At 38.5% G+C, this 27289-nt stretch overlaps 3 protein-coding genes across 3 annotated transcripts in view; 2 read left to right on the top strand and 1 right to left on the bottom strand.

Moving 5' to 3' along the window:
• SNTB1 (syntrophin beta 1) overlaps window positions 1-9093 on the top strand; it is a 142959-nt gene extending 133866 nt beyond the window's left edge. The window contains exon 8 of the mRNA XM_069854592.1: window positions 9084-9093. The gene's annotated coding sequence lies outside the window, so the exon portion shown is untranslated. The remainder of the gene's footprint in view (window positions 1-9083) is intronic.
• The window catches only part of MTBP (MDM2 binding protein), a 32556-nt gene extending 11064 nt beyond the window's left edge, over window positions 1-21492 (bottom strand). The window contains exons 1-16 of the mRNA XM_069852983.1: window positions 21417-21492; window positions 19790-19870; window positions 18739-18812; window positions 18506-18651; window positions 17852-17910; window positions 16799-16943; window positions 15419-15536; window positions 14775-14909; window positions 12913-13007; window positions 12073-12145; window positions 9649-9766; window positions 6433-6600; window positions 5534-5647; window positions 4067-4231; window positions 3632-3725; window positions 1965-2120 (exon numbers count right to left, since the gene is read on the bottom strand). Of these exons, the coding sequence (XP_069709084.1) occupies window positions 1965-2120; window positions 3632-3725; window positions 4067-4231; window positions 5534-5647; window positions 6433-6600; window positions 9649-9766; window positions 12073-12145; window positions 12913-13007; window positions 14775-14909; window positions 15419-15536; window positions 16799-16943; window positions 17852-17910; window positions 18506-18651; window positions 18739-18812; window positions 19790-19870; window positions 21417-21492 (1817 nt within the window). The remainder of the gene's footprint in view (window positions 1-1964; window positions 2121-3631; window positions 3726-4066; window positions 4232-5533; window positions 5648-6432; window positions 6601-9648; window positions 9767-12072; window positions 12146-12912; window positions 13008-14774; window positions 14910-15418; window positions 15537-16798; window positions 16944-17851; window positions 17911-18505; window positions 18652-18738; window positions 18813-19789; window positions 19871-21416) is intronic.
• A 56-nt stretch (window positions 21493-21548) lies between these two features.
• MRPL13 (mitochondrial ribosomal protein L13) overlaps window positions 21549-27289 on the top strand; it is a 30033-nt gene continuing 24292 nt past the window's right edge. The window contains exons 1-3 of the mRNA XM_069854593.1: window positions 21549-21600; window positions 22725-22848; window positions 26604-26697. Coding sequence (XP_069710694.1) covers window positions 21574-21600; window positions 22725-22848; window positions 26604-26697 — 245 coding nt within the window. The 5' untranslated portion in view covers window positions 21549-21573. The remainder of the gene's footprint in view (window positions 21601-22724; window positions 22849-26603; window positions 26698-27289) is intronic.

Raw genomic sequence — 27289 nt, 5'->3', positions numbered from 1 at the left:
CGGAAAGCAAGTGAAAACTCCTTTAATTCACCAGCCTCTCATAAAATCTCTGTTTTCCTTCTGTTGGTCAGGAAAATCTTTGGGTCTGCACTCACTATGCTTGAACATCTACTGTGCAAAGCTGCTAATTATTCCAGAGAACCTAGTCAGAGCACCTGCTGGAGGGGCAAGCAGCTAGGAGTACAGAGTTCTGTTGGACACAACAGTAACAGCAGCCTAGTAAGTCAGAAAGAGAATGGTTCACTGTCATTGGGACAACAATCTACCTATGGCTTTTCACAGGTTTTCTGATTTCTTTTGGGATGAAGCACAGGCTGCCCAGGAAGTGGTGGAGTCACCATCCCTGGAGGTGTTCAAAAAACATGTAGACATGGCACTTTGGGACATGGTTTAGAAGGCATAGTGGTGTTGGGCTGATGGTGAGACAGAGGTCTTTTCCAACCTTAATGACTCTTATTATTCTTTTCTATGAGGTACAATATATCAGTCCTGTATAAGTCATTGGCAGACCTTGTAGCCTTCAAGCTAAAACATTCTGTCTGATTTATTGCCCAGTACCCTGATTTTTGGTTTGACACTTCCATTAGATAACCAAGTTCTCCAAGTATTATGAGACTCAGATGACAGTAGCGTACAACGCAAAGGTTTCATAATCATACTTTCTCATATTAATTGGCAGAAATCCAAGCAACCTGGAGCAAACCCACTCAAATTCAGACTCACTTAGCTATAGCTCAAAGCAAATCATTCGAGAGAATCAAAGTATTCTATGCTATAAAGCTTCTCTAGAGGCTTTTGAAAAATCAAAGATTAAGAAAACATTTTTGTAGTGAACAAATAATTCACTTCTTTCCCACACAACTAAATGGAATGAAAATATTTTTACATTATGGCTAAAACCCTAAATAATCTGCACTCAACTAACAATGCTGTAGGAGACCCTCAGTCTTCACTGCATATTTTCTAACTTGCTTAAATTCTCTGCTCAGAACAACTTTGCTGGTTTCAAAACTCCATTAAGTATTTTACAGAAGTCTCCAAAATCCTACAGAATCTTTCTCTTACCAACCCTCTTAATTTACTACATATAGTGCCGTTTAAAAAAGGATCAAGGGCTGTATCCAATAATTCCATTATATAGTCTATTATTTAACATTAAAAAGGTCAACAACTATAACTGAAGTGACTGCAAATATTATCTTGCTTACCTAGCAGTCTATGATCTACTGTACAAATAGCATAGGCTCTGCTTCTACAAACACTATCTGACTCTTGTATAGGTTGGCCTTACAGGTGTCCAGATCCTGAAAATTTCCCCATTAACTCCTTGTATCAATCTTCCTGCTAAAAAAGCAGTGGTTAATACACTAATACTTACCAGCAGACACATTCAGGATGAATACTTGCAAAGAAATCAGAGTAGACAAGCCTCTTTTAAGGAACACTTTATAATACGAATGCTGGGCTAGCACAACATGAGGCAAACACGGTTAAATGAGCTCAGCTATTGCCCTTTTTACACTTTAACTGTCTTCCCACCTAGTCTCCCTTCCACTAAAAGAAGTCCCACCAATAAAATAAAAGCTCTGTCACAGCAACTTCTGCTTTGCTAGAAATACTTTTTTGGAAATATATACCTATGGTGGAGGTAGCTTGTAGCATAGCTATGGCAATGGTCTACTGACACACTTTTGTGCATCAGGTGATTATTTTCTTATTTAAAGGCATAGGAGCATCAGCATCATCATCTCCAACCACTTCAGATTCTGAAAGAATGCAATAGCAAAACCAATCCAAGGACTGTTAACAGTTGATTTCACTGGTAGGCACATGATGCAAGGATGTTGCGTTACAAACTCAAATCCAGTTAGGCCATTCTGAGACTTTAATTTGATTGTTAAGCATACTCCCCAACATTGGTTCTCAGTATGGTCTTCTGCGGTTTCAATATGCTGGATTCATACCGTTTAGGAATTGGTAGTGGCTGAAGATCACCAATTGGTAGCCCTTCTGGTGTGAAATATTTCAGTAATTCTTTAGCATCAAGCAATGTCAATGTCTCCCGTTGGCTATCTTTATGCCCCAGCAATTGTTCAGATGAATGTGCAAACATAGAAACTCTGAAAAACAAAAGAAGAAAAAAAGAGACCATACTAAGATTTTTCTTTTCTTTTCGATGTAGTAAAGTTTCTGTATTAAAAAAAAAAATAAAAATCACTGTTATTCTGGAGGAATTAAATGCATTTCCAGAGTAGAATGAACAAGATTGCTCCTTTAGAACAGTTTTATAAAAGTTCATGATATTTGATGCAATTTCTCTACCATTCCACCAAGGAAAGTAACTTCAAGACCTTACAGTTTGGTTATGAAATACAACATGGGAAGAATATTACTCATCCCTTTTTACCATTTACGGACCTGTAAGATCAAAAAAGGAGACTGCATACCTCTGTCCACTCCATTATTTTTTAGTATCCTCAATGAAGTACAGCAAAGTCCTGGTTTTCGTACTGTTAAGCAACATGCTGTACACTGATTCATGATAATCAGAAGATAACCAGTTCAGAATACAACGCAATAAAAATTAACTGACAATGGCCAGGTTGGATAGGGCCTTAGGCAGTCTTATCTAGTGAGAGGCGTCCCTGCCCATGGCAGTGGGGTTGGAGCTACATAATCTTTAAGGTCCCTCCCAACCCAAACCATTCTATGAATCTATGGTTCTACGAAATAGCAAGGTCCTTCGGGAAGCTTTTCAGAAGCTAATTAGAAGGAAGACCTTTACGTGTTTGAGAAAGAAAGGCAATAATAATAATAATAATAATAATAATAATAATAATAATAATAATAATAATATCCCCTGAGAAAGCTGAGATCTAATGAGAAAATTTCTGACATGCAGAACTCCAATCTAGGCCATAGCCAAATATGGTACTTGAAAGACAGAAATGGGATAGAAGTAACTAAGACAAAGGCAGTTCGACACTTGGCTCTAAAGGTCTGCCAGCAAAAATGCCAATACTCAAAGATCATTAAATCTTATTTAAAAATGAGACCTAAATGGAAATCAATAGGCTGTAGTAAGTGACACAAAGGTCTACAGGTTTGACTTAAACAGCACTGAAGGAAAAGAAACACTAAATATAAATTTCAAGCATAAGCCCCAGAAGAACTCCTGCTTTAAAACTACATGAGACCTAAGTCCTGACTGTTTAGGAAATATGAGGAGAATAGAAACACACTGTACACACTGGCAAAAACTGCTGTACTATCTTTATTATTTATGCCCTAGGGCATATAGGGATTAGAAAAAAAGCTTTTATAGGTCTTTTGTACTATGGCCACTATTATCTGCTATTGCCTTTTTGGTACTTTAATTTTAGAACGATGTTACTTTTAGCTAACTTTCCTCTGTGTTTTGTCAGTAAAAATGACAACAATCCTACTTTTAATACAAAGAAATCACACCTTTGGAAACTGACAGAAACTTAGTTTTAATCTTAAGCAATGTTTCCTCTGAAAGATTATCAATAAATTTGAAAATAGTTCTCAAAATGGCTTTCACCATGCAGTTCATCTAGAGTTATGTTAATGGCCACTACAAAGAAAATCTCCAGTATTTAACCATTACCTTATTTTTTGTTTGTTTTTTTCAAAGTTGTCCAAATTCTGAAGAACATGTCTTTCCGGCCACTCTAATGGATTTTCCTCCACTAATTCAGCCTCTGCAAGAAATATACAGGGAATCTTAATCTTTAAAGAAACACATGTATGTACACGTTTTTATATATACATAAAGTATACACACAGGAGAAAAATCTGCCTCATGCTATGTTGTAAAATGTTTTCTGCATGAATTTTTGTCAAAGGAAAAGAAAGGAAACAGGTAATGCGAGGGCAATTTCAGTGTGCAAAAAAAAGAAACAAACCAGAAAGCTACTTTGTATTCCTTCTATTTTTCCTTATTTTGGTTAGATATTCTCCTTCTTTTAATGAAAAACTGACAATAGGTATGCAAATACATCAAAAGAGAATAAGCAGTGTACTTCTAAATAACAATACTTACCAGAAGTCACAGCACATGACTTAGTTTTATTGGCAACCTTCTGCAGAACAGGTTCAGGAAAACTAGTGTTGGACAGGTCTACAATAGATTTTCTTGTAAGTTCTAACAAGTTTTTGAACTCATCAGCAGAAATAACTGGAGGCTGCTCAGTCAACACCTTTCTCTCTATAAAAAGAAAGGAAAAGAAGCTACTGCACCTGCTAAGTAACAAAAGATAATGGGAGCCTGCTAAAAATGAACAACAAAAAAAACAACCCCAAAAGAGTGACACAAGTTAACTTGACACTCACTATTGTACCCTTAAGGAAGGAATGGGTGGTTTATTCCATAGGCAAGTGAAGAAACTTAGCAGTAAGAATAGCTGAAATCATGCAAATCGCCTTCGTTACAGTCCTTTAATTTCTGTGTATGTGCATTTCTGACTATATCCAGGTTTGAATCCCCTCAAGACAAACATCTGGACTTGCTAGGCCTAAATACGAAAAGCTGCAGTGTACAGAGCCTCCTTCCCCACATGTTTTTATCATCGTTGTAGGAGTGTGGCTCCAATATGACCGACAGTCTATTCTGGTCTCTTTGGTAAGAACATCAAGGGTCAGGAAATTCTGATATCATTTAGGATGACTAGCAAATCCCAGCTGCTCTTATTAAGTCTTCATCCTAATGGAAATGGGTACTCAAAACAAACTAAAACACAAGGTCTAAGGCAGTCCCAAGCTCAGAGTTAAAATAGACAGGAATCTGAGAAGGACTGCAAGTTGATGGGAGTGAGGGGTGGATGAAAAGACTGTTAGCAGAAATCTTATTTTCCTTAAACTAGTATTCTGTTAATGATAATACACATAAATTATCTTCACAGTACACCACTTTCAATAACCTAGCCAATCTCACAGAAGCATTTTTTGTTCTAATTGAATCTCTTTGAGCAACGGACTTAGAAAAAAAATCAGGACAGTTAAATATACTTCTCTGCAAAGTCATGAAAACCTACACAGGCTGACCTTTCAGCTATTACTAAGAACAATATACTGTAGTAAATGTAACAAATCTCCAATGCGTATTTTGCCTCTGCTGTTTAAGACTTTTGCAAGGAAGAATAAATTAAAATACACTGAAAACTGTAAAACAGAACTCTTTTTGTTGAGGGCACATCCAGTGGTAAGGAATTTGGGGTAAAAAAAGCGTTAAAAACAGTGCAGAGAAAAAGTTAATTACCACAGAATTATTCTATAACTATGCTCAATCCTTCAGAGTATTAGTGTAACAAACACATACCCATTTTAAATTCAACGTTTTCTTTTTCTCAATATTTTAAAGTCATTATCTGGCATACAATCATGGATATGCTACAAAAAATTTCTTTATTTCTTCACTCAACTCACTTGTAAGGTGAGCCACCACATTCCATCAGGAATAGACCTTTTATATACTAGTTTGAGAACTATCAGTGCTCTCCTCATTACTTACTGAGATATTCCCTCAAGGCAAACACTTGGAGACGAGACAGTTTCTTTTCTCTCTGTACAATCTCTTCTCCACAAAAACGCGGCAGAGACTTGATATAGTCAGCAATATGAAAGCCTGTAAAGATGACAAGAAATCCACTACTAAAATTCTCTCGTATGACTTCGGAGACACCATATTAATGGGAGTTTAAGTAGGACAAATGGCAAGCAGGAAATAAGAGGATAAGTTGCAGGTCGTTGATCCTTTTCTTTGTTAGTGTTATTGAGAGCAAATACAACTAGCAGAGTTATCTAGTATGTGTAGCTGTAACAGGACAACTACTCTAAGATAAATGCCTACATATATGCCCTCACCTAGTGGAGCAGCTGATCATCTGCTTGCCCATACCCTAAACACGCTGCAGTAATACAGGCACCTGTCAAATATCTGCAGACATGACCATGAATTTTAACTTGCCAGCTGGCCTTGGGGCTTTTATTTTAAATCATCAGTGAAATAGGCTTGCCAACACATAATTCCTAGATTTTAAGCATGGACTGGTCAGTCTTTGCATCGACAATACATACTCCTCGAACTTAAGGTTTTTGCAAATTTGATTTGCATTAATATTACCCGGAAGTCTCTCTACATTAAAACATTTACAACTAACCACAGTTAAGAGAAATGGCTGACTACAAATATGGTAGTAGTAAATTGTGCGAATAAATAAGGGTTTTCATATTTTTTACCAATTTGAAAAAACATTGCTGGGAAAAAAAAAAAGATATTCATAAAAATGTAATGCCTCTCCTTGTTTTCTCCCTCTTAACACAGATGGGAAGGAATAAAACAAACATATAAATTTTAGTAGCATTTGCGTGCATTTGTATACTTTTATGTAAATAAGTAATAACTCTTACTTGACTCTGTTTCTTCTGCTTTTAACGTTCCATTTACTGAAGCAAGAGCAGCTGTACCATTGATTTGGCTTGCCGAATGAATCAAGGTTGCTTTACACCCTCCAGATCCATTGCCTTGTAGCAAGAAATAATATCGGCAAGATTCTCCTTTCAGTTCAATTTCTGGAACTTAAAAAACATCAGAACACAACTGTGAAACACCCTCAGGAAAGCAGCTTTAAACCAAGCTATAATCTGCCATCAAAATTCTTCCATTTGTTCTGTAAGAAACCTTATTAACATCTTCTTAGCAGGCACACTATCTACAGCTAATATTTTATAGAACCACAGAATGTTCTGGGTTGGAAGATACTTAAGATCACCCAGTTCCAACCCCCCTGCCATGGGCAGGGACACCTTGCACTAGGTCAGGCTGCTCAAAGCCGCATCCAGCCTGGTCTTGAACACCTCCAGGGATGAGACATCCACACCTTCCCTTGGCAACCTGTGCCAGTGTCTCAACACTCTCACGGTGAAGAATTCTTCCTAATGTCTAGTCTAAATCTGCCCCTCTCCAGTTTATACCCGTTCCCCCTCATCATATCACCACAAGCCTTTATGAACAGCCCATCTCCAGCTTTCTTGTAGGCTCTTTTCACGTACTGGAAGGTCACTATAAGATGTCCTCTGAGCCTTCTCTTCTCCAGGCCGAACAAGCCCAACTCTCTCAGCCTGTACTCATATGGGAAGTGCTCCAGCCCTCAGATCATCTTTGCAGCCTCCTCTGGACCCATTCCAATGGTTCCACATCCTTCTTACATTGAGGATTCCAGAATTGAACACAGTACTCCAGATGAGGTCTCACAAGAGAGGAATAGAGGGGCAGAATCACCCCCCTCAACCTGCTGGCCACACTTGTTTTGATGCAGCCCAAGATACGGTTGGCCTTCTGGACCGTGTATAATTGCCCAAGGATTTCTTTGTTCATGTTGGCCCCTTTCTACAGAGTTGAACGTGCTGCTGTATCCTTCCATTAAATTATTTATTCTATGAAATCTGATGTCTGAGATTCTACTTCATGAAACCTTGAATCCAGACTTCTGAGCAAACTGACATCTGGCAGCAGACAGCAGGACACTCAGACAGAAGGTGAGAGTAGTAGAGAAGCATGATGAAATGTTGAAATCTTAGCTAAGCAATATAAAGAATAGCGTGTGCACATATAATCTTCTAGCTATTAAAACATACAATCCTCAGCCTCTATATCTCTTGGCCATAAAACACCAACCAAGATGACAGTTTAGATTGGGTGCAGCCGCACCTAGACTCATGTCTGAAGAGTTTAGAAAGCACAATTCTGAACATCATGACTCGACAGGAGGGTATCCCTCACCTTCCTGCATCCCAAGTCCCTGTGCAAAACTTCACATTGATTATAAACCCATTCTCCCTCCGTATATTTCCCTCATACAGTAAGCGACTTGATCATCAAACTCTATTAAGTCAGACTTGTATTTAAATATGAGTTCTATCTAAAAAATTCATTCACAACACTGCATTATTCATTAATAAGAGTTTCGCTTGCTGCTTTACACTTGGGTGTAGTCTGGGTGAGAGATAAACACATTCTATTTTTAACCACAGGCATATAGAATGCAGTTTTGAAAATAAATTAATGTAGGACTTGATAGTAACATTGAAAGGCTGGGTTTGCTATCTTTCTACACAAAAAATATTTTACAGCCCCTTGGTAGATGCAGAAATTCAGAGAATGAATACTTCTTGATGTACAAAGTTTTAAAGGTCAAATCACTTATATTTGCAGTACTGTCTCCAATAACTCAAGCAGAACTTGACAGTTCTTAATATTATATATTTTTGTTAGTAACAAATAGTATTTAATATAGCCAGGTTAGTGCTAGCCACTAAAAATAATTTTCAGCTAAACAAGCAAATATATTTCTCCTCGTATTCTAAATTTTGCTCAAGAAGCCTAATAACCTATTGCATACTACTAATCACTGGACATCGTGCAAAGGAGATCTTGCAGACACTGAGGCTACTGCACACATCTGACTGCATTAGGAGTATCTTGCCAATAGCGCAAATGCTGCTGCTGTAATCAACCCTATAATTACACCCTCTCTGCCCTACCACCTCCAAACATGCAGAGATAATTTTGAATCTATACACTGACAGCACCCCTCCCACAGAATTAAGCTTCTTGGCCTGTTATACAGCTCTTTCCAATTCCCTTTTTTTTGCCTATTTCAAAACCTGAAGAGAATATCAATGTTTGTCAGCCATCCTCATTTGCATGCTTGTTTACAAATGCTACCTTCAGTGAGCAACAGAAGCCACTGTTCCTTGGAATCTGTACAAATAATACAATTAGACCACTGTATAAACAACAAAATCAGATAAGGTAGCAGAATCCCACATCTTATCCTGTCTAGATGTACTTTAAGCACTGGACTATTACCGAGCCTAATGTTTTCAGTACCATTACGACCTGTCACTACTTGTACAGTGCTTCCACTTGTAGGCCAGTGTGCAGCATACTCTCACCTAAAACACTAGCTGTCTGAGGAACTCCACCCAATCTTCAACTGTGCCGATTCTCTTCTCTCACCTCCTGAATAAAATTTCTAATCATTAGCACACAGCGCAAGAGCAGTCGGCTGCTGTCAGTACAGCCCCACAAAAGGAGCAGGAACCTATTCTCAGTCACTAATTCAGCACACTGACTTTCAGGTGAATGGAGACATCCAGCACTTTCTGATGCTCTGTATTTTCCTAGGAAAAGGTTGAAATTAAATGCAAGTGCACTGAGGAATATTTGGAAATGATTAAATGAGAGGGGAAGCACTTAATTAATTGGATTTCCATCTGCAGAAGCAAACAGCTTTGCCCACAGACTGTACAATCACCTTAGAAAGGCGTGTGGAAGCTGGATCTTAGCTGAGATGTAGGATACAGAAATGGTTTAATGGAGATGTATCGTTTCCCCAAAGCTTGCAATGGTGTTATTATCAATTTTCATCTACAACGAGACCATGTAGCTGAACTCACATTCACCAAAACCAATCTTTGTTAATGAAGTTTACAATTGCTGACTTAATTTCACTGGAGGAGAAAAAAGGGCATCCCAAATGTATAGAAAAAAATTACCCTATACATACACATATAGATATAAACACAAGAAAATAAACCCATAATCATCTTCTTTATACCCACCAGTAATGAGCTTGGGTTTCCTGGCCATATACTCCTTCCATTTCTTGGTACTCAGCTGGGCAGGGGATGGGATCGCTACGCTGCTTACATTACACGGCAATGTAAATAAAGCTCCCACCTAAATAATGAGAGCAAATACAATGCATGCAGTATTACTGAAACCTATTTTACATTTAATTCTTGAACTTGATTTGGCATTATTTCAAATGTATTTCAACTGAAGAAAAACATCTTTATTCAACACTTCTTTCATTCATATCAACTGAGAGAGAACAGCATTTGGCACAGAAACTATAAAAACTGTGCTTATTTTTTGCTCCAGTTGAGAGATCATTAACTGCTGAATTTCTATTTCATACATAAGGCATTTGTTACCCATTATAAATCTTTCAATAATCCAGCTAATAACACTTCTGTAGAGTGGTATACAGAATGAAAAGGCAATTCAAATATACAGTTGGCATTAGTGACTCTGCATGCCTCTGAACATCATGTATTTTTTCCCTTCCTACAGATTATCTTCTTCAAATAAACAGATACCGGACTATGGTTATGTCTGTACGTAAATTTTAGACCAATAATCACTAAAAGAAAAGGTGTATAGAATCATAGAATAACCAGGTTGGAAGAGACCCACCAGATCATCGAGTCCAACCATTCCTATCAAACACTAAACCATGCCCCTTAGCACCTCGTCCACCCGTGCCTTAAACACCTCCAGGGAAGGTGAATCAACCACCTCCCTGGGCAGCCTGTTCCAGTGCCCAATGACCCTTTCTGTGAAAAATTTTTTCCTAATGTCCAGCCTAAATCTCCCCTGGCAGAGCTTGAGGCCACTCCCTCCTGTCCTGTCCCCTGTCACTTGGGAGAAGAGGCTGCCTCCCTCCTCTCTACAACCTCCTTTCAGGTAGTTATAGAGAGCAATGAGGTCTCCCCTCAGCCTCCTCTTCTCCAGGCTAAACAACCCCAGCTCTCTCAGCCACTCCTCATAAGGCCTGTTCTCCAGCCCCTTCACCAGCTTCGTTGCTCTTCTCTGGACTCGCTCCAGAGCCTCAACATCCTTCTTGTGGTGAGGGGCCCAGAACTGAACACAGGATTCAAGCAGCGGTCTCACCACTGCCGAGTACAGAGGGAGAATAACCTCCCTGGACCTGCTGGTCACACCGTTTCTGATACAAGCCAAGATGCCATTGGCCTTCTTGGCCACCTGGGCACACTGCTGGCTCATGTTCAGTCACTGTCAACCAACACCCGCAGGTCCCTCTCCTCCAGGCAGCTTTCTAGCCAGACTTCTCCTAGTCTGTAGCACTGCACAGGGTTGTTGTACCCCAAGTGCAGGACCCGGCACTTGACCTTGTTAAACCTCAAACTATTTGAATACTCAAGCAATAAAACAATGCTTTTACAGCTATTGGAGTAGCCTACAAATACATAACATTTCCAGTAGTAGACTGAAAAAAAATAATCCCTACAGGGAATTGTTATCCTGAAAACATATTCCATTCAACATGTGCAGACTCTAAAATGTAGCCTGAGAAAGCGTTTTAACTATTTTGGCTATTTCTTTAAAAGAACTGGTAAAAATGAAAGATCTTAGACTGTAAAAGATATTTGATCTACTGCTTAGTATCCTCATGTAAAATGAAAATTACTTGAAATATTTACCAATATAAAACTATTCCAAAAGATATTTTTGGCACAGCATTAGAAGAAGGACTTCCTTCTTTTCCGGTTAAGTATAATGGAGAATGGAGTGGCAGGGGAGGAAAAAAAGTTACTAAAAACTAATTAACACGCTGAAGACGAAACATACAGCCTTAAAATGGAATACCATGTCCACAGAAATAAAGATCATAAGTTATTCATTATAACTGTACTGGCATTTTCACATTACAGGCTTTGTTTTGCTTTGCACAGATTTATTTTATAAACACTAAAAAAACACATTTCCTAAACAAGCATACACCACCTTCAACATAAGCTTGTAAATATTTCAAGAACTTTTTTTATCTAAAATCAGAAAGGAAAAGCAGAATGGAAAAGCAGAATACACAGATGCAATATAAAAAAGATCACCACTTCAGACTAGCTAGGTATGTTTTGTAAGCTGCAAATGTCTGACTTTTGTCAAAAAGAATAGTTGGATTATGATAGCACAGAAATCATCTGTCAGGATAGGATTAAAAGTTATAAAATATTTAAGGAGATAGAACCTTAGCTAAGGTAAAGACACGAACATGCAGTGGGCTTAGAAATTGTCAGGAGCTGTATAACGTGCACCTTTAAAAGCCAAATTTGCTTTAGAACTAAATATTGAAGGAGCTTGCACAGCCACTATGTTTGGAAATATTATTCTTGTATCTTTTATGAGCAATATACATATCTTCATTTTAATGCTATACCTAAATAAAAAGAAGATTTTACCTTCCCAGAGAGAGAAGAAATTTGGTCCAAAAGCAGTGCAGATTTCTCCTTGATATTCTTTCTTGCCAGGCTCCTAAACAGAACAGTTTAAGGAACCTCATCTTCACAAAGAACTGCGTGCAACTCTACAATACACGTTACCATCATATTTCAAAGAAGGACTGCAAGTGCCTAATAATTGATATTCCAGTCCCATAAATATAAGAAATTCACCTTTCCAGGCAAAGCGATACATTTGGAAATGTTATATGATGAAATACACCACTGGAATCTTTAACATAGGCCAGCATAACCAGATATTTATATATTCAAAATCCTAGTAGGCTTATACAGCCCCAACTACTAGTGTTACACTAAGATTAGTACCAAAAGTACCTGAATTTAAAACCAATAGAAACATGCTTTGGGATCCCTGCAGCATATATAACTCAAGACAAAACTTCTACGCTATACTTTGCCACAGATTTTGCACCTACACTATAAAAAGACTTGAGGAAAAATGTTTCTATATTGTGAAGCACACTACATGCATTAATAAGTAAGGCTTAGGCTTTTTTTAAACTTACACAGCAGCAAATATTTCTCTATTCTTTCCTCGCAACATCAACAGACAAAGTATATGTGCAATAATATCAAAAGCAGCTGTCTATGGTTAGCATAATTTCATTTTCAACATTAAAAAAATCCAGTTGTGAAGAATCACTGTGACTATTTTGGCAGGCTAGAACGCAATAAGTCCTTGGAATTCCTCATGTGTTGCTTGCATGGGTAGATCCTGATTGTTTTCTTTCTGCTATAGACCATTATCAGTACTAATTTAGGTACTTAAAAAAAGGATACAGCTCAAATTCCAAATCTGATATAAAAAAGGAAGGTAGATCAGAGAGCAGCACCATCTGTAAAAATTCTAGAGCAGGTCCATAGTAATGAAAAACCTGAAAAGAGATCAAATTGAAAAATATGTAACACTATATATGACATTATCTCAGTGGAACTTCCTCAAGTGTTTTGCTGGAGATTTTTGCCTTACAAGTACACTTGAAAGAGGTATAAAGGACTATAAAGACAAAAAAAATTCACAATACCATATTAAACATAACTGAATAAAAACCAAGGAAGGTATTTAATTCTGTTTAATAAAACTTACTTTCTAGGATGTTAACCATGCGCATCAAATGAGTTGCGGGTTCAAAGAACAGTTTGGATTGGAAGGGAACATGAGAGGTCATCAAGCACAACCCTCCTGCCATGGGCAGGGACACCTTCAACCAGATCAGATTGCTCAGAACCCCGTCCAACCTAACCTTGAACGTTTCCAGTGACGGGACACCTACAACCTCTCTCGCCAACCTGTGCAAGTTTCACCACCCTCATTGTAAAAAAATTTCTTTCTTATATCTAGTCTGAATCTCTCCTCTTTTAGCTTAAAACCATTACCCTTTGTCCTATTGCTACAGGCTCTGCTAAGCAGCCTGTCCCCAGGCTCTCTCATAAGCCACCTTTAAGTACTGAAAGGACACAATAAGGTCTCCCTGGAGCTTTCTCTTCTCCAGGCTGAATCGCACGCTCCCAGCCTCCCACATGGGAGGTGTTCCATCCCTCTGATTATTTTTGTGATCCTCCTCTGGACCTACTCCAACACGTCCATGTCTTTCCTGTGCCGAAGGCTCCGGAGCTGGACACAGTACCCCTTGTGGGGTCTCACCAGAGCAGAGCAGAGGGCAAGAATCGCCTCCCTAAACCTGCTGGCCATGCTTCTTTTGATGCAGCCCAGGATACAGCCGGCTTTCTGGGCTGCAAGTGCACATTGCTGGCTAATGGCCAGCTTTTAATCCACCAGCACCCCTTCTCCACAAGGCTGCTCTCAATTTCTTCATTCCCCAGCCTGTATTTATACCAGGGACTGCCTTGACCCAAATGCAGGACCGTGGTCCAAGACTTGTTGAGCCTCATGAGGTTCACACCGGCCAACTTCTCAAACCTGTCAAGTTCCCTCTGGACGATCCACCATCCCTCCAACGTGTTAACTTAACCACTCCAGTTGGTGTCTACTGCAAACTTGCTGAGGGTGCACTCGATCCACTGTCTACATCATTGATGAAGACATTAAACAGTACTGGTCCCAGTATGGGCCACCGAGGGGTTATTGTTAACCAAATTCAAAGAAAAATAAAATCTACCATTAACAGACAATGCAATCAAGATGTACATATTTTGACTAGGAAAATAATAATCTCTCAACAGATATCAGTTTTCATGAAAACTCATTATTATTTTCATGAACCAATATGATTCTGGAGTTCGCATCAAACACCTGCTTCCAGTGAAAACCATGAAACCATGACAGTAATTAAAAAAAAAACAAAAACCAAAAAAACCTCAAAGTTTTAAAACGAAGTAGAAAAGGTTAGATAAATAAAAAATTCCAAAATAAATTACATGTTCAGTCTTAATATCCAAAATAAGGTCTCAATTTCTACTCGATAAAAAATTTAGTAGTGTATTCCTCAGAACAAACAGGTAACATTTTAAGGACCTGTTTTGAGAACACACGTCAACAAAAGAAGTATTCCTCAGTCTTATGCAATCATTACTTTTAATATTTAATTTTAATTTCTGACTAACATTTGCCCTATTATTAATTTTCTCAGAAAAGTAAAACATTAATTCTAGTGGCTCGAAGAACGATGAAAAACACTTGCCTCAGGTAAAGCATCACTATTCTTCAATTGTCGCTCTTCTTTAGGAGCAAAGCAAGAACTTAAATGTGAAGTGCTGAATGTCCTTGCTGAAGTGCTCTTCATACAAAAGTCTGGAAAACTAAGTTCTGATCCAAACTGGGGAAAAAAAAAAAAAAAGTGTCAAAAGTGTGAAAAATGCTTTGCAGCTAAGTACATGTATTATTATTTTAAACAATTAGTACTATATTTCTTTCCTGCAGATCTGTAAAACTAAGTACAAATATTAGACTTAAGAAACCAATTACTATATTCAAAACCTTAATGCTGAAAATGTAAACAATGACTTTCAGAATCACAAAGCTATTAGTATTTGCAGAAACTAGACATGCTTACGACAATGACTTAGAGTTACATGACAATGATTTGTGATAGGTACAAACAACCTAAGGTTGAAGAAGTTCTAAGACAAATATTTCGGAGGAGAGCACCTTGACTTCTGAAATTCAAATCTCAATGTCTTGATCTCATCTATCCTTACATCACAAAACACAAGTTGTCAAAACCAAATTTAGCTCAAACCATAAAATGCACCATACAATGCACGCTCTAGATTATGCACACAGATGCTTTAAAAAAATAACCATAGGTGAACAAAATTATTTTACCTTTCTTTCCCATATCTGAATCCTTCCTCTCCAGAGGTCTTTTACATCAATAATATTCATGACGCTATCTGAAGATACCAAGTCTGCTGACAGATAGTCTGCAATCTTTTGCCAGCTACTGGAAAAATAAGGAAGAATCAATCTTATCAAATTTATTATTACAAATTAACATGCAGTGTGATTTGACTGAATTTACCTATTACCGCCTAGCTCTGAAATAGTTTTGCGTATGTTAAGACACATGTAGGTAGCTCTATATTCCCATAAGTATGAGACATTATAGAATTGCTGGTTCAGGCCCTGTAAAGCAAGTTGTTCACATCCTTCATGAACATCACGGGAAAGAACTTCATTGGAGATCAAGGAATGCTGGCCATGGCAAGCTGCAGGCATACCACAGTAAGGCTGGATGCTAGAAGCTGGAGCAAAGCCAGGTTGCCATCACTGGCCCATGTAGATGGTTGTAAGTTACCCTTGTAAGCAGTCACGACTGCAGAACAAGGTTGTTCAATTTGGGTAATACGAGTTCAACAGCCAATATCTGTGAGTCCTACTGGCAGCCTGTCTTCTAAGAGAAATCAGCAGTACAGTATCCACAGCACAGGATGAAGAAGTGAGAGAACTTTGACAAGAGAAACTGTATATACAAACAGCCTCATTTATATAAAAGGCAATAGAAAAACTTAATTTGTCAAAAGCTGGCTGCACAGGAAGAAATCAATGAGCACCAAGATCAAGTGCTCATGGAGGTCACTCCAGTAAGTTTATCCTCCTCCATTTACCTTAGGAAGATTGTAGGTGGTGATACATGATGGTACAGATGGAAGGAAGATGATACATGGTAGGTATCCTGCTTATTCTGTCCAAGGACTGAGCATTCAACTTTTCAATTTTAAAAAGTTTTATTAATTTAGGATTAACCAATGAGTCTATAAAGCAAAAGGACAAACTTTTTCTTTTTCTCACTTAAATGTAATACCACAGGTAGTAATCAGCAGAGTTATGCATGCATTTTACAAAACCCAGAAAACTGTAATTAATACAAGTTACTATATAGCGTATTACGTCTTCAACACATAGTATGCACACTGGTGCCATTAGTGATGGAAAAGAAAGTGAAAAAGAAAATATTTAACTTTCTGCTCTCATAGAAACAGGTATTCAGAGGGCTTCCTTTTTGCCTGCCCCTCTGGTCAGAACATGCATTTACAATAAATTAGCAGGAGTAATTATCTCCTCAAACAATAACAGAAGACAAATCTATGTATTTGCAAAGTATAAATGTAAAGTACTAAAGTAAAATGCTTTAAAATAAACATTGACATATACTAACACAAAACAAGAGTGACCTTAATTGCAGACCAAAAATAAAGGGCATACCCTTTAGAGTCATTTGCTGCAATAGTGATTCGCGCAGAGTGCCATTCTCTCAGGTGTTTCAGGGCACCAATAGCAGGTAAACAGTCTTTCAATTTGGGTCCATCTTGTTCAACAGCCTGCAGTATTACATCAACCATTGCTCTGCCTGTAAAATAGCCACATATGACTCAAAGGACTATTATTCAGTAAATGATCCATTTATTTATAGACAGAAAAGTACTGATCATTTCTGACTGCACTGAAATGGCAAGAGTGATTTTACGTAACTTCAGTACAATTTAAACCACTTCTCATGCATTTTGATTAATCTCTCACTGCTCCTCTTAGATTAACACAAAACAAAATTAAACATTTTGTGATTCTCTCAAGTAGAGCAGTCCTATACCTTTCTCCTCTTCCAGTCAGCATTGTATTTGACAGAGTAGTTCTACATCCCTGCCTCCAGGACAGTTATGCTATGCCATCTCTTTCCCTTTAACATCTCTAAACTGCATATTTATTTCTTTCCACATTCACTTCCTTTGCTAACCGAAATCAAAAACTGAAACATTATGTAATCCAAACACACAAGGAGATCTGCATCTCCAGTTCATTAAATCTGAACCCAATAGTTCTGATATATGTTAATACACAGTTTTCTGGCTCCCATCCACAAGCAATCAGCTGGCAAATCAGATGCAAACCCAACATCAATACCTTCCATTTTTTTCACAAACACTGCCTACAATTGCAGGCCGAGTTTCATATTACTTCCTGTCTATTACTACTTTGGTGCCATTTCAGATGGAAAAGTTAATTATGTAAATAGCTACATAAATTTCTGTTGAAATACAGCCTTCCAAAGAAGCAAGCGGCAAACTACTCCATAATTCGCAAGGCCAATCATGTTGAAGTTCCTTACACCACTTGCAAGAGCTGCATACAGGTTAATCCAACTAACAAACTAACATCTTCTATGTTTTTCCATTTTACTATAATTTTACCAGCTGAGTTTTTAGAGTAATAATTAACAGAACAAACTCAAAAAGAAACTGCTCTTTTAAAAGAGATTACCTGGGGCAGGCAGTTTATCAGCTAACTGATGCAGACTTTCTGCAGCTTCATCATAGATACTGAAAATGAAGAACAACACAGATGGAAACACAAAAGTAATTTTGAAACAAGAAGATACATCTAATGAATACTACCTGATTTAAGTATCTTACATATTTAAAATTCTGCACAAGCGTATTTAGGCAATGAGATAAATATATCTCCCTTTTTACTGAGGCATAAATAGACTAAATAACTTCAAAACAATATGCAGTAAAACTGGAAGTAGGATTCAAGACAGTCAGTCTTCCCCTGCCAGAAAACTTCTTTTTGTACATAGAACTGTCAGCTAATAAGAAAATGATCATTTATTCTATAAAAAGTATTCATAGCTAAAAAAATAAAGCTTTGTTAAACAAAACAGAATTATTTTCAGTAGTAGTAGGAAATTGTTCATATTTAACTGTTGCTTTGGTAGTAAATCTTACTTGTTAAATTTTCTTGATTCCCTTAGGTTATTGCTGTTAAATGTCAGTATATTTCCAATCCTTATGCTTTCAAAAAAAATACTTTAAATAAAAAGAATATATACTACCCTACATATACTATATACATATAGCATATACTATATATACATATACACTATACTTTCAATAAAAAGAATAATATGCATACTCGGTCATAGACAGTGACTCTCTACTGTTATCGTCTTCTGCCTCAAAATTCGGTATGGCTCCCAGGCATTCCTCAATACTTGTTTGGAGAGTGTTTTCATTTTCCCGTGTGTCAAAATTTATTTCCTCCCAGTCAGAACTGCAGAACTGATCAAGCAAAAAGAATTTTGAACATCAGTTTTAAGTTGCATTAGAGACAGGAAGAGGGTTGAGGAACCTATATTCTCGTCTTACCTGGTAATAACCACTTATAATGTGACTTGCAAAATACCATTTCTTTACAACTGGAATACCAGCCACTGAACAAGCTGAAAAGAGATAAAACAACTATTCAAAATAATCAATCCACTGCAATCTATTCTTCCTATTATAACAAACATCTTTATGGAAATACTATGGAAGTCATTTAATGTGCTACAATGACCTAAGTTTTACTTTACTCTGGCACCACAGTTCAGGTCTAAACAAATTAAGGTGTACGTGTCTAGGCAAGTGCCTAAGTATTAATGACCCTTAGACTGTTAATTTGACCTCCTCTCCATTCTGGTCGATATTGCTCTCCACTTGCAGAGACTGTATCATACCTAAACTAAATCACAGCTTTTGTAAATAAGGTTTATGCAGTTCACAAAAATTAGATGGTCTTTCAAAATTTCTATGCAATAAAAAGCACAGAGGTTGAAAACAGCCTAACATTCCCATATTCATGAATTTTAACAGCTTATAGTGGTTCCCTCACATGAATCACAACTGAGACAATGAGGTGAGCCTCAACAGCTCAGCATTAGATATCCAAAATATGTAAAGAACTAAGAAAGGATTTTTTAAAAAAATAATCCACTCAAAACATAAAAGCACTAAAGCAGATCTTTAGAAATCTATTTTAAGACGAAAACATTATTTAATACATATTCATGGATTAGGGTTCTGAAGTGCTACTCAACAACCAAATATTGCTTTCACTGAAAAAATTAAAGACATCATAGGAGTAATGCCCATAGACATAAGAAACAAGACTTTTCCTATTCTTATTTGCTGTTAAGCTGGATAAAAATTGGCAGCCTTTCAAAACACTTGTCTAAAGCTATTTAATTGTCTCCTCCTAGATCAGCTGATGACATGATATCAGTTCTCCAAAGAAACAGCAGTAGCAGAAGTCCTGGACAGGACACTGCAGGAGTTGGCTTTACTTAACTTTCTGACTTGTTTCACCTAGATCACAAAATATGCTTATGTCAATTCTTTGAAAACACTTGCCTTACCTTACTTACATCGCTATATTTACCTGGAAAGGTGCTCACATCTGCATTGACAGATGACGTACAGCTTTCTTTCAGGAGCTGATAAGTGTTTGCAGCAATCCCAGCTGGAAAATAAAAGGTTTTTCAGTTCAGTTTAGTATTAGAAGTTTGGAGTGTTGGACTCAACGATCTTTAAAAGTCTCTTCCAACCCAAACTGTTCTATGATTCTATTAAGTTTAGTTTAAAAAAAAAACCAAACTGTCAACTACAGATTTGCGGGAATTTAAAATCCCAAAAAATGTGGAATTCCCATTAGAGTAGCGCACATCTCAGGAACACTTTCTGCAGCTATACAGAAGTGTTGCAGTAAAACACAACGCCCCAAAGTTTCTGAAGGTCTAAGTCATTAAATCATAGAATCATTAAGGTTGAAAAAAAAGGGTAAGATCATCCCGTTCAATCGTCAGCCCAACACTACCATGCTTACTAAACCATGTCTTCCAGTGCCACATCTACACGCTTTCTGAACACCTCCAAGGATAGTGACTCCACCACTTCCCTGGGCAAGCCTGTTCCAATGCTTCATCACTCTTTCAGTAAAGAAATTTTTCCTAATCTCCAGTATGAACCTCCCCTGGTGCAACTTGACGCTACTTCCTCTCCTCCTATCACTTATTACTTGGGAGAAGAGACCAATAACTGCCTTGCTACAGTTTCCTTGCAGGTAGTGGTAGACTGATAGAGTCCCTCCTCAGCCTCACTTTCTCCAGGCTAAACAACTCCAGGTCCTTGGGCTTCTCCTCATACACATTGTTCTCCAGCCCCTTCACCAGCTTTGTTGCTCTCCTCTGGAAATGCTCCAGCCCCTCAACATCTTTCTTGTACTGAGGGGCCCAAAACCGTACAGAGCGTTGGAGGTCTGGCCTCAGCAGTGGCAAGCACAGGGGCAGAATCACTTCCCCAGTCCTGCTGGCCGTGCCAATTCCAATACAAGACAGGATGCTGCTGGCCTGCTTGGCCACCTGGGCACAGACTAAAGACTTTTAGTCTGGAAATAAAGGAGAAGATTTTCGAAGAGGTAGGGGATCCAGAGAAGCCTGCAGAGGCGCAGATCCCAGACCAGCACGGAAAAGCCTTTGGGAACAGCTCACTCGGTCCCCATTCCCATCCCTCTCCCTCCAACAAAGCTGGGGAGGAACTGTTTACAAAAGCCTGTAGTGGTAGGTCAAGGGGCAATGCGTATACACTGACGAGGGGCAGATTTAGACTAGACATAAGGAGGAATTTCTTCACCACGAGAGTGGTGAGGCCCTGGCACAGGTTGCCCAGGGGAGCTGTGGCTGCCCCACCCCTAGAGGTGTTTAAGGCCAGGTTGGATGGGCCTTGGGCAGCCTGACCTAGTGGGATGTCCCTGCCCAGGGCAGGGGGATGGAACTGGATGATCTTTAAGGTCCCTTCCCACCCTAATTATTCCATGATTCTATCTCCCTTTCTGTTCCCGTCCCTCTCCCTGTCTCGGTTCCCAAGCCTCTCGCTGTTGCCATACCTCTCTCTCCCTCCCCCTCTACCCGTTCCCGTCCCTCTCCCTGTCCCGGTTCCTCAACCTTTCCCTGTTCTCTTCCTTCCCCCCGTTCTGCCACCATCTCCTCCCCCCGGGCTCCCCGCGGTACCGGTCCCGCCGCCTCCCTCCGCCGGGCGCTGCCCCCGCCGCTGCCCCCAGCCCAGGACCAGCACGTAGCATTCCATGGCGGGGACGCTTCGCGCGCCGCGCGCCGCCGGCCCCGCCCCTCGCGGGCAGCGCTTCCGCTTCCGCTCGGCCCCGCGGCCATGGCGAGCTACAGCCGGGCGGCCCAGGTCAGCCCCGCGCGGGCCCTCGGGGCGGGCTGGGCGGGGGGCGCCAGCTGCCTCACACCGGCACCGAGGGGCAGGAGCTCCCCAGAGCGGGGCCGGACGTCTCCCCTTCCCTTTCCCCCCTTCTTTCCTCCCCCTTCCCCCCTTCTTTCCTCCCCCTTCCCCCCTTCTTTCCCCTTCTCTCCCCCCCTTTCCTTTTGAGAAAGGCTGAGAGTTGGGGTTGTTCAGCCTGGACAAGAGAAAGCTCCAGGGAGACCTTATTGCAGCCTTTCAGTACTTAAAGGAAGGAGGCTTATAAGAAAGATAGGGAAGAGCTTTTTAGCAGGGCTTGTAGTGACAGTATAAAGGGTAACAGTTTTAAACTAAGAAAGGAGAAGTTTAGGCTAGGCATCACGAAGAAATTTTTTAGGATAAGGATGGTGAAGCACTGAGACACGTTGCCCAGAGAGGTGGTAGATGCCCCATCCCTGGAACATTTAGGGTCACATTGGATGGAGCTCTGAGCAGCCTGGTCTGCTTTTAAACTAGGAGAGGAGAGGTTTAGGCTGGGTATCAGGAAGGAATTTTTTAGGATAAGGATGGTGAAGCACTAGAAGAAGTTGCCCAGTGAGGTGGTTAATGTCCCATCCCTGGAAACATTCATGGTCAGGTTGGATGGAGTTCTGGGCAACCTGGCCTGGTTGAAGATGGTGGTTGGACTAGGTGACCTGTAAAGGTCACTTCCAACTCAAACGATTCTATGATAATGTGATAAAATTTCATCTCAGGGAGCTGTGCCCTTCACCGAGGTGCAGAGAGGTGCTGGGCCTTAAATAGCTTCTTTTTACTGTTCAGTTAGCAGTAATGGAAACTTGCAGCAAGTGATTTTTATTTTTGAAACAAAACTCTCAGAGTCCACGACCTTTCAATGTTTCTGCTGTAACTATGTACAGCAGTGAGTATATTCTGGTGTGTGGCAGCGGCCTCCATCAAAAGAAACATTGTTTGGAGGGGATGTTGTTGAACGTTACTATTTCTCGGGGGTTTTTTTAAGTTTAAAAAGGGTGTTGGTCTAATTACAGGCACCTGGATTGTGTATGATGGTGTGTTCTTTTGCTGTGCTAAGTGCTATTTTTCTTTCTCTTTAGCAATGGGCTACTTTTGCCAGAGCCTGGTATCTTCTTGATGCAAAGATGCAGCCACCAGGAAAAATAGCAGCTGCAACTGTAATGAGACTTGAAGGCAGGCACAAACCTATTTATCATGCATTAAGTGAGTATTGCAGTTGATAAAAGCACATACGCTTTCCTTCAGTTGTATTTTTCTTCTGATTCAATTTTAAAATCAAGCCTGATGTATAAGGTTATATTTGTCAGTTGTTTATAAATGTAATTGTTTTTCTTCTCATCTTTTGCCTTCGTACCCCTCTCCAACCATTGTCATTGTCTTTACCAATCCATATAACCACGTTATGAACTCATAATTAATTTTTAGTAGCTGAATTACAGTGAGTTGTGCTTCAATTTTTTTAAAAAAAAACCCATGAAATGTGTTTTGCCGCCTTGATTTTAGATATAAAGATGTAATTCACAGTGTATGTAATGAAGCACTGATGTGATTCTTGATTAGATTTTCTGAATGCTACCTTTCGGTAGCCACACAATGCCATAGAATCTTGAAGTAGTATTTCATTCTGAATAAGGTGCAGAGAAGTCCTGTCTTTGTGAGGCAACAGGCACAAACTGAAATACAGGAGGTTGTCTCTGAACATCAGGAAACTTTTTTTACTGTGAGGATGACTGAAAGTGATTGTCCAGGAGGTTATGGAGTCTCCATCACTGGAGATATTCAAAAGCTGGTCCTGCATGAGCAGAGGTTTGGACAAAATGACCTCCAGAGGTTCTTTCCAACCTCAGGCATTCCAAGATGATGAGGCTGGAGCCTGTCTGATATTTACACAGGAGACCATCATTGTTGAAAGATATTTTCTTGTTTTAATTTAAAAAAAAAAATTTGCTTCTCTGTAAATTAGAAGATTCAGCAGTGAAGATGTATCTGCTCTTATTCGTTATTTGTAATGCTGTAGGGCTTGCCTTGTAGTGATGAGTATTTTATAGATAATAAGAAGATGATCCCTCATATTGATGGTGCAATGTTTCCTGTAATACTCATGCAAATTTTTCAAAGATACTGCTGAAACATAAAGGAAGCCTTAAATGTTGCTCATACATATAGAGTGTATAGGCAAAAGTTATACTTGATCTATTTCTCATAACAGGAGGCAACATTTGTACTGTCTAAAGATGTTTTAAATACCAGAGGTGTTCTGGTGCTAATTATGTCTTACCCACAAGATGTCACTGGAGGCTAAGACTGTCTGAAAAAATGAAGATGCTGAAAGGAAAGGGATTTGGTTGTCCTGTGGGACAGATCTTCAGGTGCATAAGTTATAGTGAGAGACATTTGATAGTCTCTAAGAGAGCAAAGTATGCATGAATTCATGGCTGGTGTTCTGCTTTTTTTCTTTTTCTTTTCCTGGACTAACAAGGAATATTTTGATGTCTGTGAGATAACAGTACCTTAGACAGAATAACATTGTGGAGTTTGGTTTGGTTTATTTTTAATTTGTTATTCAGATACCCTTCCATAAAATAATTATTTATAGTATTGAAAAGTATCTGGAACTGATTTTAAGCTGTGGTTAGGGAAGGAAACAAATATTATATAATTTTTATTTTCTATTTTAGTTAAAATATTTCATTTTTCTCTCGAGTCTCATATTCTTAGATGCTGTCAGACAACATGTCTTAAATAAGAGGATAAAACCTTGTTCAGGAGGTTTGAATCTGCATTTATAGTTTTTTTTAGCACCTTCCCTCCTCCCTGCTCTAATCCCCTTGTACTCTATATGTTTGTGAGCAGCTTCGCAGTACAGAATGAAAAATATACAGCCAGATTTTTTAAACATTGGGCAATCTGGTTCTTTATGTTAGATTGTAAGTGTAAGTGAACCACTTCGATTGCTTGGGTAGGATTTCCTGCTGTTCTCTGCATCCTCAAGGCAGAAGACTAGGCTGGATGGAAGTGTAACCCCATCTAATCCGTATTTTACTCTAGATAACTATGTTCGTTTAGAATGGCTAGAAGGAGTAGTAAAAGCTTCTCTTCTAATGAAAGATATGGCAAGTAGTTTGACAGCCCTGTGAGCTAACAGCTGACAATATGATGCCTATTTTTAGTTGCTGTTAATGTGTGTACCTATGGCATATGTTTTTTTATGTGCAGTAGGAATTAATGAAGTTATAAAGGTACAGAGGTATAAAATGAATTTACTGTGGCAGATTAGTTTTATCTGAAAATTTGCAGTGTCTATGCTGTGTGTAACAAATAGCATATATCATAATGTAATAGAATATACTGCCCTTGTTTTTCTTGTGGAAAACATTCTTACATAATTCGCAAAAGAATCATTCTATATTATAGCATGAAAATAGCCTAAAGGAAGGGTTTTCTTGCTTGATGTTTTGTGACTATTCTTCAGAAGTAGGATGCAATTTGACTGCATTTAGAGATCGTGAGTATTTTTGCTTTCTTCCTATAAAATGCAGCCATTCCTGAGGTGATGAGAACAACACTGTTTAAAGACCAGTGGAAAATAATGTGTTGGTTTGAAATTTCAAAGGAGACCTTAGCTATCCATAAATTCAATCTGCTTTAAAAGAACAGGTTGCAGTCGTTGTTCAGGTAATGCATAAGTATCCTGGTTAGTTTTTGTCCTGGCTTTTAATTGTTTGTAATTGGTCTATTGGTATATGGAATTGTTAATTCTTAAGTGTTTATGCAAGTACAGGACTTGCATAAAATTTGTTTAGATGAGGTTATTCTGTCGTCTTCCTAACTGGAAAAAAAAACCCCAAAAGGCACAAAATCCGATGTCGGTATATTATTTAGAACTGGTTTTAGAACTGATCTGTCAGTGGGGAAAGGCTGTGTCAGTGAAGGTGTTTAAATTGCACTTGCCCTGTAGCTGTAGTTGAAAGTAGAACTTTAAAAGAACGCAGTATCAAAAAATGGTAGAAGACTTCAGTGGGGTGTGAAACTTGCATTGCTTAGTTATATGCTCCTATTGAAAGAATATATGACCAATTTGAGTCCTTTTTAGTGTAGCTGACAAAAGCTCTCAATCAACTGACCCTCTTCAGATATTTATGTATTACACATGGTAATGTGTATAAGAGTGAACTTAAGGCAAATAATTTTCCAGTTGGTTGAGTGCGTGGTTATGGCTTATATGACTGGTCAATATGAATACTTCTGATAGGAGAAACTCTTTTTTAGTATTTTTATCATAGTTTTGAGATAGTGTGAGTTTTATTAGAAATGAATTAGTAAAGAAGATCTAATGAAATAAGTGGTTCTGGCAATGTGTCATATGTTACAGTCTTAACCACTTCTGATGTGAAAATTGCTGCTGTAACACCAAACATGGCTATATGTGCTGTAACATTTACTTCTACTTGGTTGAAAATGTGGGTTTTTTCCAAACAGTGCTCTTCTAGGGTTTTTTTTATGGGGCTTTTCTCCCCCGTCTTTTTGGTTTATATATTTAGTCCTAGGCTATAATTATTTAATAGAATTATTTTACTTATCCAAAATAGTCCTCCAGTTGTGCTGGTTTTACAAGAAAACTAAAATCAAGGAAATATTTAGGATTGTTGTTTACAACTAACCTTTTTTTTTTTGTTCTGGTGTTTTGTTTTTTTAAGTAAAGGTGCATAGCTGAATAATTACAATAGTTGACTTATCTAATCTGATAGTATTTTGCCTTCTCACCTGCCTTCTAACCAAAATAGTAATTACAGCTGATATTTAAGTGCAGATTTGGATAGCCTGACTCAAAAAGCTGAGATCTTTTTGAAATATGTATGTATGTACTATTACGTATGTATTGCACACATCATAGTTGTTATTGTGGTTGATTATGCTTATGGTTCTCTTAATATTTTCCACTAATTTGTACCTTCTAGGTGACTGTGGAGATCATGTTGTCATAATAAATACAAGACATATTGCCTTCTCTGGTAACAAATGGGAACAGAAAGTATATTCTTCACATACTCGGTAAGCAGTATAATAAATATGCAAATGAGCTACTGGTAAATTTAATGCCATACTTTCTTAATAGTTTCAGTCTTTTTTAGCGTATAATTCAAAAAGGGAATTCCTCTTTGTGGTTTGTGTTTACATGTGTTGTGGTGTCTAAAATGATACTTTCTTCTTTTTTTTTTTCTTTCTTTTTCTGTTTTAGTTCCTTCTTTTTTTTTTTTTTTTTTCCTCTGCAGTGTATGTTGTTAGGGAAATAATCTACCTCAGCAGTAGTCAAAGCAGCTGTGTAAGTTTAACAGATTTGGTGAGCCAGGTTGTTTTGTGTGAACCCACGAACGCAATGATCAGGACTGTTCTACTTAACAAGCAGCAGAAGTCATTTCTTTAGGCATTGCAGGTTTAAGGTACATACAGTTGCCACCTTCAATTACTTTATCCTACCAGTACTTATTTACCTAATAGTAGATATCAAGATTGATATATTATTCAGTCAGAAGATGAAAAGTAATGAAACTGGAAAACCAGTAAGAAATTATATCCTCTCCAGATGTACTGATGTATATGATAATGTCTAATATATTATTCTGCTAGAACAGTTCATAGATGG

The sequence above is a fragment of the Phaenicophaeus curvirostris genome, chromosome 3 (genome assembly GCF_032191515.1).
Source record: "Phaenicophaeus curvirostris isolate KB17595 chromosome 3, BPBGC_Pcur_1.0, whole genome shotgun sequence".
In the NCBI taxonomy this organism is placed as follows: domain Eukaryota; kingdom Metazoa; phylum Chordata; class Aves; order Cuculiformes; family Cuculidae; genus Phaenicophaeus; species Phaenicophaeus curvirostris.
The sequence above is the reverse complement of the archived record's forward strand: the minus strand, read 5'-3'. Positions and strand labels throughout refer to the sequence as shown.